Source organism: Amblyraja radiata, unplaced genomic scaffold, assembly GCF_010909765.2.
Source record: "Amblyraja radiata isolate CabotCenter1 unplaced genomic scaffold, sAmbRad1.1.pri scaffold_391_ctg1, whole genome shotgun sequence".
Lineage (NCBI taxonomy): Eukaryota > Metazoa > Chordata > Chondrichthyes > Rajiformes > Rajidae > Amblyraja > Amblyraja radiata.
Genome location: NW_022630518.1, coordinates 134940 through 149554, shown reverse-complemented (window position 1 = coordinate 149554; position 14615 = coordinate 134940). Strand labels below are relative to the sequence as shown.

At 51.5% G+C, this 14615-nt stretch overlaps 1 protein-coding gene across 1 annotated transcript in view; it reads right to left on the bottom strand.

The window, feature by feature from the left end:
- gnl1 (G protein nucleolar 1 (putative)) overlaps positions 1 to 14249 on the bottom strand; it is a 30867-nt gene extending 16618 nt beyond the window's left edge. The window contains exons 1-3 of the mRNA XM_033016649.1: positions 14021 to 14249; positions 4496 to 4664; positions 2137 to 2273 (exon numbers count right to left, since the gene is read on the bottom strand). Of these exons, the coding sequence (XP_032872540.1) occupies positions 2137 to 2273; positions 4496 to 4664; positions 14021 to 14201 (487 nt within the window). The 5' untranslated portion in view covers positions 14202 to 14249. The remainder of the gene's footprint in view (positions 1 to 2136; positions 2274 to 4495; positions 4665 to 14020) is intronic.
- Between the last annotated feature and the right edge of the window lie 366 nt (positions 14250 to 14615).

The window sequence follows — 14615 nt, the reverse complement described above, 5'->3', positions numbered from 1 at the left end:
GCCCGATCTAGCTCTCTCTTGAAAATATCCAGAGAACTGGCCTCCACCACCCTCTGAGGCAGAGGATTCCACAGACTCACAACTCTCTGGGTGAAAAAGTTTTTCCTCATCGTTCTAAATGGCTTACCCCTTATTCTTGAACTGTGGCCCCTGGTTCTGGACTCCCCAACATCAGAAACATGTTTCCTGCCTCTAGCGTGTCCAAACCCTTAATGGCCTGCTCCTTTTATCATCATTACTTTTTTGCCTATCTTTCATTCATTTGTTCTACATCTCTCTATATCACCATCTATATCTCTCGTTTCTCTTTCCCCCGAAATCTAGGTCCGTAGAAGGGTCTCCACCCGAAACGTCTCCCATTCCTTCTCTCCAGAGATGCTGCCTGTCCCGCTGAGTTACTCCAGCTATTTAGAGAGAAAAAAAAATAGGTGCAGGAGTAGGCCATTCGGCAATTCACGCCAGCACCACCATTCAATATGATCATGGCTGAACATCTAAAATCAGTATCCCGTTCCTGCTTTCTCCCATATCCCTTGGTAGACACAAAATGCGGGAGTAACTCAGCGGGTGAGGCAGCATCAGTCTGAAGAAGGGTCTCGACCCGAAACGTCGCCCATTCCTTCTCTCCAGAGATGCTGCCTCACCCGCTGATTTACTCCAGCATTTTGTGTCTCCCTTAGATTTAAACCATCATCTGCAGTTCTTCCTTACATATCCCTTGATTCCGTTAGCCCTAAGAGCTAATTCCAACTCTCTCTTGAAAACATCCAGTGAATTGGCCTCCACCGCCCTCTTTGGCAGAGAATTCCAGATTCACAACTCTCTGGGTAAAAATGTTTTTCCTCATCTCAGTCCTAAATGGCCTACCCCTTATTCCCAAACTGTGATCAGTTTAATTCAATGTGATCAGCCATGATGGCGGTGCTGGCTCGAAGGGCCAAATGGAGTACTCCTGCACCTATTGTCTAAACCAGTGATTCCCAACCTGGGGCCATATGGCAAATTTCAGGGGGGGCCACGGAAAAATGTTGGGATTTAGGGGGCCACAGGTTCAATGAAGCGGGCCACTGTTGCCTCCTAAATTTCAGTTCTAATAAATTTAAATCTATGTCGTTGAAATATTTTTGATGTTTGTGGAATAGAATAAAAGAGAATATATGTGCAATTAATAGACACTGATATTTTTATGGAAGGTATTATAATATTGAAGTACTTTTTTTCCGCTAATAATGCTAGAAAAATTAAAAGATCCCAAGGGGGCCATGAGCTAAAAAAGGTTGGGAACCACAGGTCTAAACTGTGACCCCTAGTTCTGGACTCCCCCAACATTGGGAACAGTTTTCCTGCATCTAGCCTGTCCAATCCTTTAAGAATTTTATATGTTTCTATGATCCCCTCTCATCCTAAATTCCAGTGAATACAAGCCCTGTCATCATATGTCTTTGGTTTAAACCAGCATCTGTACATAGACATAGAAACATAGAAAATAGGTGCAGGAGTAGGCCATTCGGCCCTTCGAGCCTGCACCGCCATTCGATATGATCATGGCTGATCATCCAACTCAGTATCCCATCCCTGCCTTCTCTCCATACCCCCTGATCCCTTTAGCCACAAGGGCCACATCTAACTCCCTCTTAAATATAGCCATTGAACTGGCCTCAACAACCTTCTGTGGCAGAGAATTCCACAGATTCACCACTCTCTGTGTAAAAAATGATTTTCTCATCTCGGTCCTAAAAGACTTCCCTCTTATCCTTAAACTGTGACCCCTAGTTCTGGACTTCCCCAACATCGGGAACAATCTTCCTGCATCTAGCCTGTCCAACCCCTTAGGAATTTTGTAAGTTTCTATAAGATCCCCCCTCAATCTTCTAAATTCTAGCGAGTGCAAGTCGAGTCTATCCAGTCTTTCTTCATATGAAAGTCCTGCCATCCCAGGAATCAGTTTGGTGAACCTTCTCTGTACTCCCTCTATGGCAAGAATGTCTTTCCTCAGATTAGGAGACCAAACCTGTACGCAATACTCCAGGTGTGGTCTCACCAAGACCCTGTACAACTGCAGTAGGACCTCCCTGCTCTTATACTCAAATGCTTTTGCTATGAATTAGTTCCTTCCCGAGGACAGGAGTCACCTACCAGACCCAGGCTTGTAGATGTCGTCAATGTCCACTTCCAGCTCCGTCTCCGGAATCAACTCGATGATCTTCTCCTGCATCAGCTTCTTCCTTTGTTCAATCTGCTCCCGGCTTTGCTTTTCAAAATGCAGTCGGAATCTGAGCGACAGAGGACAGGGGGAGGGGGAGGGGGGGGGGGAGAGGAGGGGAGGGGGTATCGGGGGGGAAGGGGAGGAGAGGTAGAAACACTACTGAGCCCAGGCAAGACGCGATGCTTTGCACCAACAATATCCTGAAGCACAGTCACCAAACCTGGTGGGATGGAGTGAAAGGCTCCAGGCTTCTTACTTTGATAAGTGCAGATGCTGCTTTACAAAAGTAAAATAATAATAAAAGGATTATTAACTCTGAACATTGAATTCGCCAAAGATAGACTCAAAATGCTGGAGTAGCTCAGCCGGTGAGGCAGCATCTCTGGAGAAAAGCAATAGGTGATGAAGGGTCTCGACCCAAAACGTCACCGATCCATGCCCTCCAGAGTTACTGCCTGACCCGCTGAGTTACTCCAGCACCTTGTGTCTTTTTGTGCATTAAGCAGCATCTGCAGTTCCTTATTTCTATGTACTTTAGTTTAGAGATACAGCGCGGAAACAGGCCCTGTCGGCCCACGCCAACCAGCGATCCCCGCACGTTAACACTATCCTACACACACCAGGGACAATGTTTACATTTACCAAGCCAATTAGCCTACAAACCTGCGCGTCTTTGGAGTGTGGGAGGAAACCGAAGATCTTATAGAAACTTACAAAATTCTTAAGGGGTTGGACAGGCTAGATGCAGGAAGATTGTTCCCGATGTTGGGGAAGTCCAGGACAAGGGGTCACAGTTTAAGGATAAGGGGGAAATCCTTTAAGACCGAGATGAGAAAAACATTTTTCACACAGAGAGTGGTGAATCTGTGGAATTCTCTGCCACAGAAGGTAGTTGAGGCCACAGTTCATTGGCTATATTTAAGAGGGCGTTAGATGTGGCCCTTGTGGCTAAAGGGATCAGGGGGTATGGAGAGAAGGCAGGTACAGGATACTGAGTTGGATGATCAGCCATCATCATATTGAATGGCGGTGCAGGCTCGAAGGGCCGAATGGCCTACTCCTGCACCTATTTTCTATGTTTCTATCTCGGAGGAAACCCACGCAGGTCACGGGGATAGCGTGCAAACTCCGTACAGACAGCACCCGTAGTCGTGATCGAACCGGGGTCTCTATCGCTGCATTCGCTGTACGGCAGCAACTCTACCGCTGCGCCATAAACTCGTAATGTTGCTCCAGGCAAATTTTTCATTGTACCTGTATGTCACCGTACTGGTGCAGACGGCAATAAATGCAACTTGATTTGATAGATGCTGCCTCACCCGCTGAGTTTCTCCAGCATTTTTGTCTACCTTTGAGTTAACACTTCTACTCACTGGTCTGACTGACAAAGGCAGGCACTAGAGCAGAGTTTACCACAATGCTGCCTGGATTAGCTAAGGGAGAGGTTGAGCTGACGTACAGTTTTCTCTGGACTTTATAGAAGGATAACAATTAATGAGAGGCACAGATAGGGTAGGCAGTCAGAACCCTTTTTCCCCCCAGGGGTGGAAATGTCCAAAACGAGAGGACACCGAGTAAAGGTGCGAGGGGTAACGTTTAATGGAGATGTGCTGGGCAGGTTTTTATTAATTTTTCACACAGAGAGTTGTGGGGGCCTGGAACACATTGCCAGGGTTGGTGGTGGAGGCAGATACGATAGTGGTGTTTAAGAGGCTTTAATATAGGCACATGGAAGAGCAGGGAATAGAGGGATAAGGATCACGTACAGGCAGAAGAGATCGGTTTACCTTGTTTGGCACAAACATTGTGGGCCGAAGGGCCCCATACCTGTGCTGTACTGTTCCATGTTCAATGTTGAGGCCAATTCACAGGATGTTTTCAAGAGAGAGTTAGATTTAGCTCTTAGGGCTATCGGAATCAAGGGATATGTGGAGAAGGCAGGAACGGGGTAGTGATTGGGGATGATCAGCCATGATCATATTGAAAGGCTCGAATGGCTGAATGGCCTACTCCTGCACCTATTTTTATGCTACGTTCTATGACAAACGTCTTCTGCACCACACTGTCGACAGAGCTTTTCACTGTACCTCAGTACGCGTGACAATAAACTACACTAAGAATGCTTTGCTGCTTTCGATTGAAGGGGGACAAAGGGATGAGCAGTCAGTAGTGTTCCTACCAGCTCCAAACACAACCCAGCAAGGAATAAAGTGTCAATGGCGTGGGCAGTGTTTGCATCCTCCCCTCCGCTCCCGGCTGGGATCCCGACCGTCCTTCCACTTCCATCACCTGTTAGGGTCGTATCCCTTCTCTCCCGGTCTGCGCAGGGCCGGCTGCTGGTTGATCTTCCGGACTTGCAGGGTGAAGGACTCGCTGTCCGAGGTGTCCGTCTGCTCCTCATGCCGATCGTGGCTGCCGCTCCGGCTGTGGGAGCTGGAGCGCACACCGTCAGGGAAGCCTGCAGGAGAACGGCAAAGCAGCCGGCACTGTAGTACCCGTCACTGGCATCGTCCCTGCCCCCACACTGGACACTGGCATCGTCCCTGCCCCCACACAGGACAATGGCACTGTCCCTGCCCCCCACACACTGGACACTGCAGTGGCCATCACTGGACACTGTCTCTGTCCCTGCTCCCACACACTGGACACTGCAGTGCCCATCACTGGACACTGGCACTGTCCCTGCTCCCACACACTGGACACTGCAGTGCCCATCACTGGACACTGGCACTGTCCCTGCTCCCACACACTGGACACTGAAGTGCCCGTCACTGGCACTGTCCCCACACTGGACACTGGCACTGTCCCTGACACCCACACACTGGACATTGTATTACTCATCACTGGCGCCATCCCTGCCCCCCACACACTGGACACTGGCACTGTCCCTGCCCCCACACACTGGACACTGTAGTACCCGACACTGGCACCATCCCTGCCCCCACACATTGGACACTGGCACTGTCCCCACACACTGGACACTGTAGTACCCGACACTGGCACCATCCCTGCCCCCACACACTGGACACTGGCACTGTCCCTGCTCCCACACACTGGACACTGAAGTGCCCGTCACTGGCACTGTCCCTGCCCCCACACACTGGACACTGTAGTACCCGACACTGGCACCATCCCTGCCCCCACACATTGGACACTGGCACTGTCCCCACACACTGGACACTGTAGTACCCGTCACTGTCCCTGCCCCCACACTGGACACTGTGGTACCCAACACTGGCACCATCCCTGCCCCCACACACTGGACACTGTCCCTGCCCCCACACATTGGACACTGGCACTGTCCCCACACACTGGCACAATCCCTGCCCCCACACACTGGACACTGTAGTACCCGTCACTGGCACCATCCCTGCCCCCACACACTGGACACTGGCACTGTCCCCACACACTGGCACAATCCCTGCCCCCACACACTGGACACTGTAGTGCCCGTCACTGTCCCTGCCCCCACACACTGGACACTGGCACTGTCGCTGCCCCCATACTGGACACCGTGCACTGTAGTGCCCATCACTGGCACCATCCTTACACACTGGACACTGTAGTACCCAACACTGTCACCATCCCCATCAACACACCAGGGCTGTGGAGTCAGAGTCATCGAGTCACAGTCGGAGGAATTTTGGTGCTGCTGGAGTCGGAGTCGGTGAAAAAGTCCCGACTCCGTCCTCAACATAAATTTCAGACACTACGCAAATCAGAAAAAATACCACTTTTTAAACATGCCGCACAGTTTATTTCCACCTGAGAGAATGTACTTTTGTACATTTTGTATGTACTTTTGTAACAAACGTAATTACCTATGCATTTACTTTTAATTTCTATTGCACTTGAGAATTGTTGTCATAATTTAGCCATTTAGCTCATATCTGTAACTTTAGCTTAATACATTTTGGAGTATTGCTTTTCTAATTTTTATTATTTAATTAAAGGGATTTTTTATTTTGTCATAGTCCTATATGTAAATTATTTTCTTTTAGCATAATGAATTATGCATTTTTTTTCAAGAATAAACAATAAAAAAGCCACAAGAGCATAGCTACAACCATTAGACGCAAAACTTTAAGGACAAGGGTTTAAAAGGTAGCCTGATGATTCACCTCACCTCAGCCCTAGATGAGCTACACCTCTACTACGAGCGCAACCACCTACACGCAAACCCGGCGAAGACCCAAGCCTGCTCGTTCCATCTCAGGAACCGGGAAGCAAACAGACCCCTTAACATCACATGGTCTGGAACACCTCTTGGGCACTGCACCAACCCTGTCTACCTCGGTGTAACACTGGATCGCACTCTCTCCTATAAGGAACACGTCAAAAACACCAAACTGAAAGTTAACTCCCGAAATAACATCCTCCGGAAGCTGACCAACTCCAAATGGGGAGCCACAGCACACACATTAAGATCTACTGCTCTGGCCCTGTGCTACTCCTCTGCGGAGTATGCGTGTCCTGTTTGGGAGAGATCACCCCATGCCAAGAAATTAGACCCAGCGTTGAATAACACCTGCCGCTCAATCACCGGCTGCTTGAAGCCCACCAACATAAACAACCTGCACCTCCTCGCTGGCATTGCCCCTGCTGATGTGAGACGGGAAGTCGCCAGCCGAGTAGAGATGACCAAGGCCACCAGTGATGAACGCCACCTCCTCTATGGTCGTGTACCCCAGGCCCAACGGCTGAAGTCCAGGAGAAGCTTTCTCAGCCATGTCCAGCCCCTAATAGCATCACGGGAAGAAACCAGACTCCAACTATGGACAAAAAGGCTTGAGGACGACCCCCCTCCTACTGACATGGGTATCCCTCCTTCTGAAGCCCTCCCTCCGGGCTCAGAAGCACCATGGGTCCAGTGGAAGACGCTCAACCGCCTGAGAACAGGAACAGGGCGATCAAAAGCTGCCATGGCCAGATGGGGCTATGAAACTGGCCAAACCACCTGTGAATGTGGAGAAGAGGACCATACAATGCAGCACTGTCTTGTCTGCCCCCTACTACCCAACCAGTGCAGCTCAAAGGATCTTGCAGTGTTCAACAAAAACGCAAAGGACTGTGTAAAGGAATGGGAAACTGTCATATAGTCAACCAGCTTCAAAGACACGAAAAGAAGAAGATGTGGTTCTTAAGAAATACCATCTTGTGTAATGTCATCATAGCAGATTTAGAATTATTATACCTAGGGGTCAAAGTCGGATACACAAGAAATCAAGGAGTCGGGTGTTTTGGGTATCGACTCCACAGCCCTGCCACACACACACTGGACATCCTGCACTGTAGTACCCTTCACTGGCACTGTCCCTGCCACACACACACCAGACATCCTGCACTGTATTCCCAGTTCACCCTGAATTTTCACACAGTGTGAATTTTCACACTCAATCCCAGTTTCCCCCCGCCCACCACTCCAGCACCACATTGCTTCCCCATGTCCATGCAAAATGGACATTCGGCATTGTATTCTCTGCCCCAGTATACACTGGACATCCGGCACTGCATTCCTGCACCGTCCACACCGTCTGCCCAGTCTACCCTGCACCGCATAGCTTGCCCTCTCAGCTCCATCATTTTACCCCATCTACAACTTGCACTGTATTCCCTGCCCCCGCCCACCTACACGGACCTTCATTACCTGCCATTGCCCAGACACAAGGCTCATCTTCCAATGTATTCCCTGCCCCTGTCCACATTGGACTGTATCCCCTGTCTCAGCTCACACTGGACATCCTGCACTGTATTCCCTGCCCCAGTCCACATTGGACTGTATCCCCTGTCTCAGCTCACACTGGACATCCTGCACTGTATTCCCTGCCCCAGTCCACACTATTTATTCCCAGTCCCCACTGTATTTATCCCCAGTCCCCACACACACTGTATTTATTCCCCAGTGTCCCCACACACACTGTATTACCCCCAGTGTCCCCACACACACACACACACTGTATTATCTCCAGTGTCCCCACACACACACTGTATTATCCCCAGTGTCCCCACACACACTGTATTATCCCCAGTGTCCCCCACACACTGTATTATCCCCAGTGTCCACACACACACTGTATTTACCCCCCAGTGTCCCCACATACACTGTATTATCCCCAGTGTCCCCACACACACTGTATTATCCCCAGTGTCCCCACACACACTGTATTACCCCCAGTGTCCCCCCACACACACTGTATTATCCCCAGTGTCCCCACACACACTGTATTTATCCCCAGTGCCCCCCACACACACACTGTATTATCCCCAGTGTCCCCACACACACTGTATTTACCCCCCAGTGTCCCCACACACACTGTATTATCCCCAGTGTCCCCACACACACTGTATTATCCCCAGTGTCCCCCACACACACTGTATTATCCCCAGTGTCCCCACACACACTGTATTATCCCCAGTGTCCCCCACACACACTGTATTATCCCCAGTGTCCCCACACACACTGTATTATCCCCAGTGTCCCCACACACACTGTATAATCCCGTGTCCAGTCCGCACTGTATTTACCCCCAATGTCCCCCCACACACTGTATTATCCCCAGTGTCCACACACACACACTGTATTATCCCCAGTGTCCACACACACACTGTATTTACCCCCCAGTGTCCACACACACTGTATTATCCCCAGTGTCCCCCCACACACACACTGTATTATCCCCAGTGCCCCCACACACACACACTGTATTTATCCCCAGTGCCCCCACACACACTGTATTATCCCCAGTGCCCCCACACACACACTGTATTATCCCCAGTGTCCCCACACACACACGGTATTATCCCCAGTGTCCAGTCCACACTGTATTATCCCCAGTGCCCCCCCACACACACTGTATTATCCCCAGTGCCCCCACCCACACTGTATTATCCCCAGTGTCCCCACACACACACTGTATTATCCCCAGTGTCCCCACACACACTGTATTATCCCCAGTGTCCCCCCCCCACACACTGTATTATCCCGTGTCCCCCCACACACTGTATTATCCCCAGTGTCCCACACACACTGTATTTACCCCCAGTGTCCCCACACACACTGTATTACCCCCAGTGTCCCCACACACACACTGTATTATCCCCAGTGTCCCCACACACACTGTATTATCCCCAGTCCACACACACACTGTATTATCCCCAGTGTCCCCACACACACTGTATTACCCCCAGTGTCCCCACACACACTGTATTATCCCCAGTGTCCCCACACACTGTATTTACCCCCCAGTGTCCCCCCACACACACTGTATTAACCCCAGTGTCCACACACACACTGTATTATCCCCAGTGTCCCCCACACACACTGTATTATCCCCAGTGTCCCCGCACACTGTATTTACCCCCCAGTGCCCACACACACACTGTATTATCCCCAGTGTCCCCACACACACACACTGTATTATCCCCAGTGTCCACACACACATTGTATTATCCCCAGTGTCCCCACACACACTGTATTATCCCCAGTGTCCCCCCACACACACTGTATTATCCCCAGTGTCCCCCACACTGTATTTATCCCTTCCCCACACACACTGTATTTATCCTGTGTCCAGTCCACACTGTATTATCCCCAGTGTCCCCACACACCTGTATTTACCCCCAGTGTCCCCCCACACACTGTATTATCCCCAGTGTCCCGCACACACTGTATTTACCCCCAGTGTCCCCACACACACTGTATTATCCCCAGTGTCCCCACACACTGTATTATCCCCAGTGTCCCCACACACACTGTATTATCCCCAGTGTCCCCCACACACACACTGTATTATCCCCAGTGTCCCCCACACACACTGTATTATCCCCAGTGTCCCCACACACTGTATTTACCCCCCAGTGTCCCCCACACACACTGTATTATCCCCAGTGTCCCCCACACACACTGTATTAACCCCAGTGTCCACACACACACTGTATTATCCCCAGTGTCCCCACACACACTGTATTATCCCCAGTGTCCCCCCACACTGTATTATCCCCAGTGACCACACACTGTATTATCCCCAGTGTCCCCACACACACACACTGTATTATCCCCAGTGTCCCCACACACACTGTATTATCCCCAGTGTCCCCACAAACTGTATTTACCCCCCAGTGTCCCCCACACACACTGTATTAACCCCAGTGTCCACACACACACTGTATTATCCCCAGTGTCCCCCACACACACTGTATTATCCCCAGTGTCCCCACACACACACACTGTATTATCCCCAGTGTCCACACACACATTGTATTATCCCCAGTGTCCCCACACACACTGTATTATCCCCAGTGTCCCCCCACACACACTGTATTATCCCCAGTGTCCCCCACACTGTATTTATCCCTTCCCCACACACACTGTATTTATCCTGTGTCCAGTCCACACTGTATTATCCCCAGTGTCCCCACACACACTGTATTTACCCCCCAGTGTCCCCCCACACACTGTATTATCCCCAGTGTCCCGCACACACTGTATTTACCCCCAGTGTCCCCACACACACTGTATTATCCCCAGTGTCCCCACACACTGTATTATCCCCAGTGTCCCCACACACACTGTATTATCCCCAGTGTCCCCCCACACACACACTGTATTATCCCCAGTGTCCCCCACACACACTGTATTATCCCCAGTGTCCCCACACACTGTATTTACCCCCCAGTGTCCCCCACACACACTGTATTATCCCCAGTGTCCCCCACACACACTGTATTAACCCCAGTGTCCACACACACACACTGTATTATCCCCAGTGTCCCCACACACACTGTATTATCCCCAGTGTCCCCCCACACTGTATTATCCCCAGTGACCACACACTGTATTATCCCCAGTGTCCCCACACACACACACTGTATTATCCCCAGTGTCCCCACACACACTGTATTATCCCCAGTGTCCCCACAAACTGTATTTACCCCCCAGTGTCCCCCACACACACTGTATTAACCCCAGTGTCCACACACACACTGTATTATCCCCAGTGTCCCCCACACACACTGTATTATCCCCAGTGTCCCCACACACACACACTGTATTATCCCCAGTGTCCACACACACATTGTATTATCCCGTGTCCCCACACACACACACTGTATTATCCCCAGTGTCCACACACACATTGTATTATCCCCAGTGTCCCCACACACACTGTATTATCCCCAGTGTCCCCCCACACACACTGTATTATCCCCAGTCCCCACACACACTGTATTATCCCCAGTGTCCCCCCACACTGTATTTATCCCTTCCCCACACACACTGTATTTATCCTGTGTCCAGTCCACACTGTATTATCCCCAGTGTCCCCCACACACACTGTATTTACCCCCCAGTGTCCCCCACACACTGTATTATCCCGTGACCACACACTGTATTATCCCCAGTGTCCCCCCACACACTGTATTATCCCCAGTGTCCCGCACACACTGTATTTACCCCCAGTGTCCCCACACACACTGTATTATCCCCAGTGTCCCCACACGCACATTATCCCATGTCCCACCACACACTGTATTATCCCCAGTGTCCCCCCACACACACACTGTATTATCCCCAGTGTCCCCCACCACACCACTGGTATTATCCCCAGTGTCCCCCACACACACTGTATTATCCCGTGTCCCCACACACTGTATTTACCCCCCAGTGTCCCCCACACACACTGTATTATCCCCAGTGTCCCCACACACACTGTATTAACCCCAGTGTCCACACACACACTGTATTATCCCCAGTGTCCCCACACACACTGTATTATCCCCAGTGTCCCCACACACACTGTATTATCCCCAGTGTCCCCCACATACACTGTATTATCCCCAGTGTCCCCACACACACTGTATTATCCCCAGTGTCCCCCACACACACTGTATTATCCCCAGTGTCCAGTCCACACTGTATTAACCCCAGTGTCCACATACACACTGTATTATCCCCAGTGTCCCCACACACACTGTATTATCCCCAGTGTCCCCACACACACACTGTATTATCCCCAGTGTCCCCACACACTGTATTATCCCCAGTGTCCAGTCCACACTGTATTAACCCGTGTCCACACACACACTGTATTATCCCCAGTGTCCACACACGCACTGTATTAACCCCAGTGTCCACACACACACTGTATTATCCCCAGTGTCCCCACACACACTGTATTATCCCCAGTGTCCCCCCACACACACTGTATTATCCCCAGTGTCCCCCCACACACTGTATTTATCCCTTCCCCACACACACTGTATTTATCCTGTGTCCAGTCCACACTGTATTATCCCCAGTGTCCACACACACTGTATTTGCCCCCCAGTGTCCCCCCCACACTGTATTATCCCCAGTGTCCCCACACACACTGTATTATCCCCAGTGTCCCCACACACACTGTATTATCCCGTGTCCCCCCACACACTGTATTATCCCCAGTGTCCCCACACACACTGTATTATCCCCAGTGCCCACACACTGTATTATCCCCAGTGTCCCCACACACACACTGTATTAACCCGTGTCCCCACACACACTGTATTATCCCAAGTGTCCCCCCACACACACTGTATTACCCCCAGTATCCCCCCACACACACTGTATTATCCCAAGTGTCCCCCCACACACACTGTATTATCCCCAGTGCCCCCCACACACACTGTATTATCCCCAGTGTCCCCACACACACTGTATTTATCCCGTGTCCAGCCCACACTGTATTATCCCCAGTGTCCCCACACACACTGTATTATCCCCAGTGTCCCCCCACACACTGTATTATCCCCAGTGCCCCCCACACACACTGTATTATCCCCAGTGTCCCCCCACACACTGTATTATCCCCAGTGCCCCCCACACACACTGTATTATCCCCAGGGTCCCCACACACACACGGTATTATCCCCAGTGTCCCCACACACTGTATTATCCCCAGTGCCCCCCACACACATTGTATTATCCCCAGGGTCCCCACACACACACTGTATTATCCCCAGTGCCCCCACACACACACACTGTATTATCCCCAGTGTCCCCCCCACACACTGTATTATCCCCAGTGTCCCCCCACACACACTGTATTATCCCCAGTGTCCCCACACACACACTGTATTATCCCCAGTGTCCCCCACACACTGTATTATCCCGTGTCCCCCACACACACACTGTATTATCCCCAGTGTCCCCACACACACTGTATTATCCCCAGTGTCCCCACACACTGTATTATCCCCAGTGTCCCCACACACTGTATTTACCCCCCAGTGCCCACACACACACTGTATTATCCCGTGTCCCCACACACACACACTGTATTATCCCCAGTGTCCCCACACACACTGTATTATCCCCAGTGCCCACACACACACTGTATTATCCCCAGTGCCCCCCACACACACTGTATTATCCCCAGTGTCCCCACACACACTGTATTATCCCCAGTGTCCCCACACACACACTGTATTATCCCCAGTGTCCCCACACACACTGTATTATCCCCAGTGTCCCCACACACACTGTATTATCCCCAGTGTCCCCCCACACACTGTATTATCCCCAGTGTCCCCACACACACACTGTATTATCCCCCAGTGTCCCCCACACACACTGTATTACCCCCAGTGTCCCCACACACGCACTGTATTACCCCCAGTGTCCCCACACACACTGTATTATCCCCAGTGTCCCCACACACACTGTATTATCCCCAGTGTCCCCACACACACACACTGTATTATCCCGTGTCCCCACACACACTGTATTATCCCCAGTGTCCCCACACCACCACACACACACTGTATCCACCATTCACTCACCCTGCCTCTTCCTCTCCCGCCTCTCCTGCAGCTGCTTCTTCTTCTGCTTGATGCTGAAGGGTTTCTTGCGCGGCATGGCGCTCCCTGCTGCTGCTGCTGCCGCCGCCGCCGCGGCCGGGCTGCGGGCCGGAGGGGAAGCCTGGGTGTCGCAGTAGGAGCAGAAGCGGGAACCGGCCGGCATCAACCCGGCCTCCAGCTTCCCATCGCTCCGTCTGACTCCACTACCCCCCACACGTGACAACTTGTCCCTCCCCCACACTTGACCACCTTGTCCCTCCCCCGCCCTCCCATTGGTCGCCGCTCCTGCCCGTCACCGCCGCCTGTAGGGGATTGGTCGGTTCCCGTGGTCCCTCCCCCCTCCTGCCTCCCACACACGTTACCGCTTTGTCACGCCCCCACCATCCAATTGGACAACGCTCCTGCCCGTCACCGCGGCCTGCAGGGGATTGGTCCGTTGCCGTGGTCCCGCCCCCTCCCTACCTCTGACTACCAGCCCTTGTCCCGCCCCCGCCCTCCCATTGGACACCGCCCCTGCCCGTCACCTCCGCCTGTAGGGGATTGGTCCGTTGCCGCGGTCCCGCCCCCCCTCTAGCCT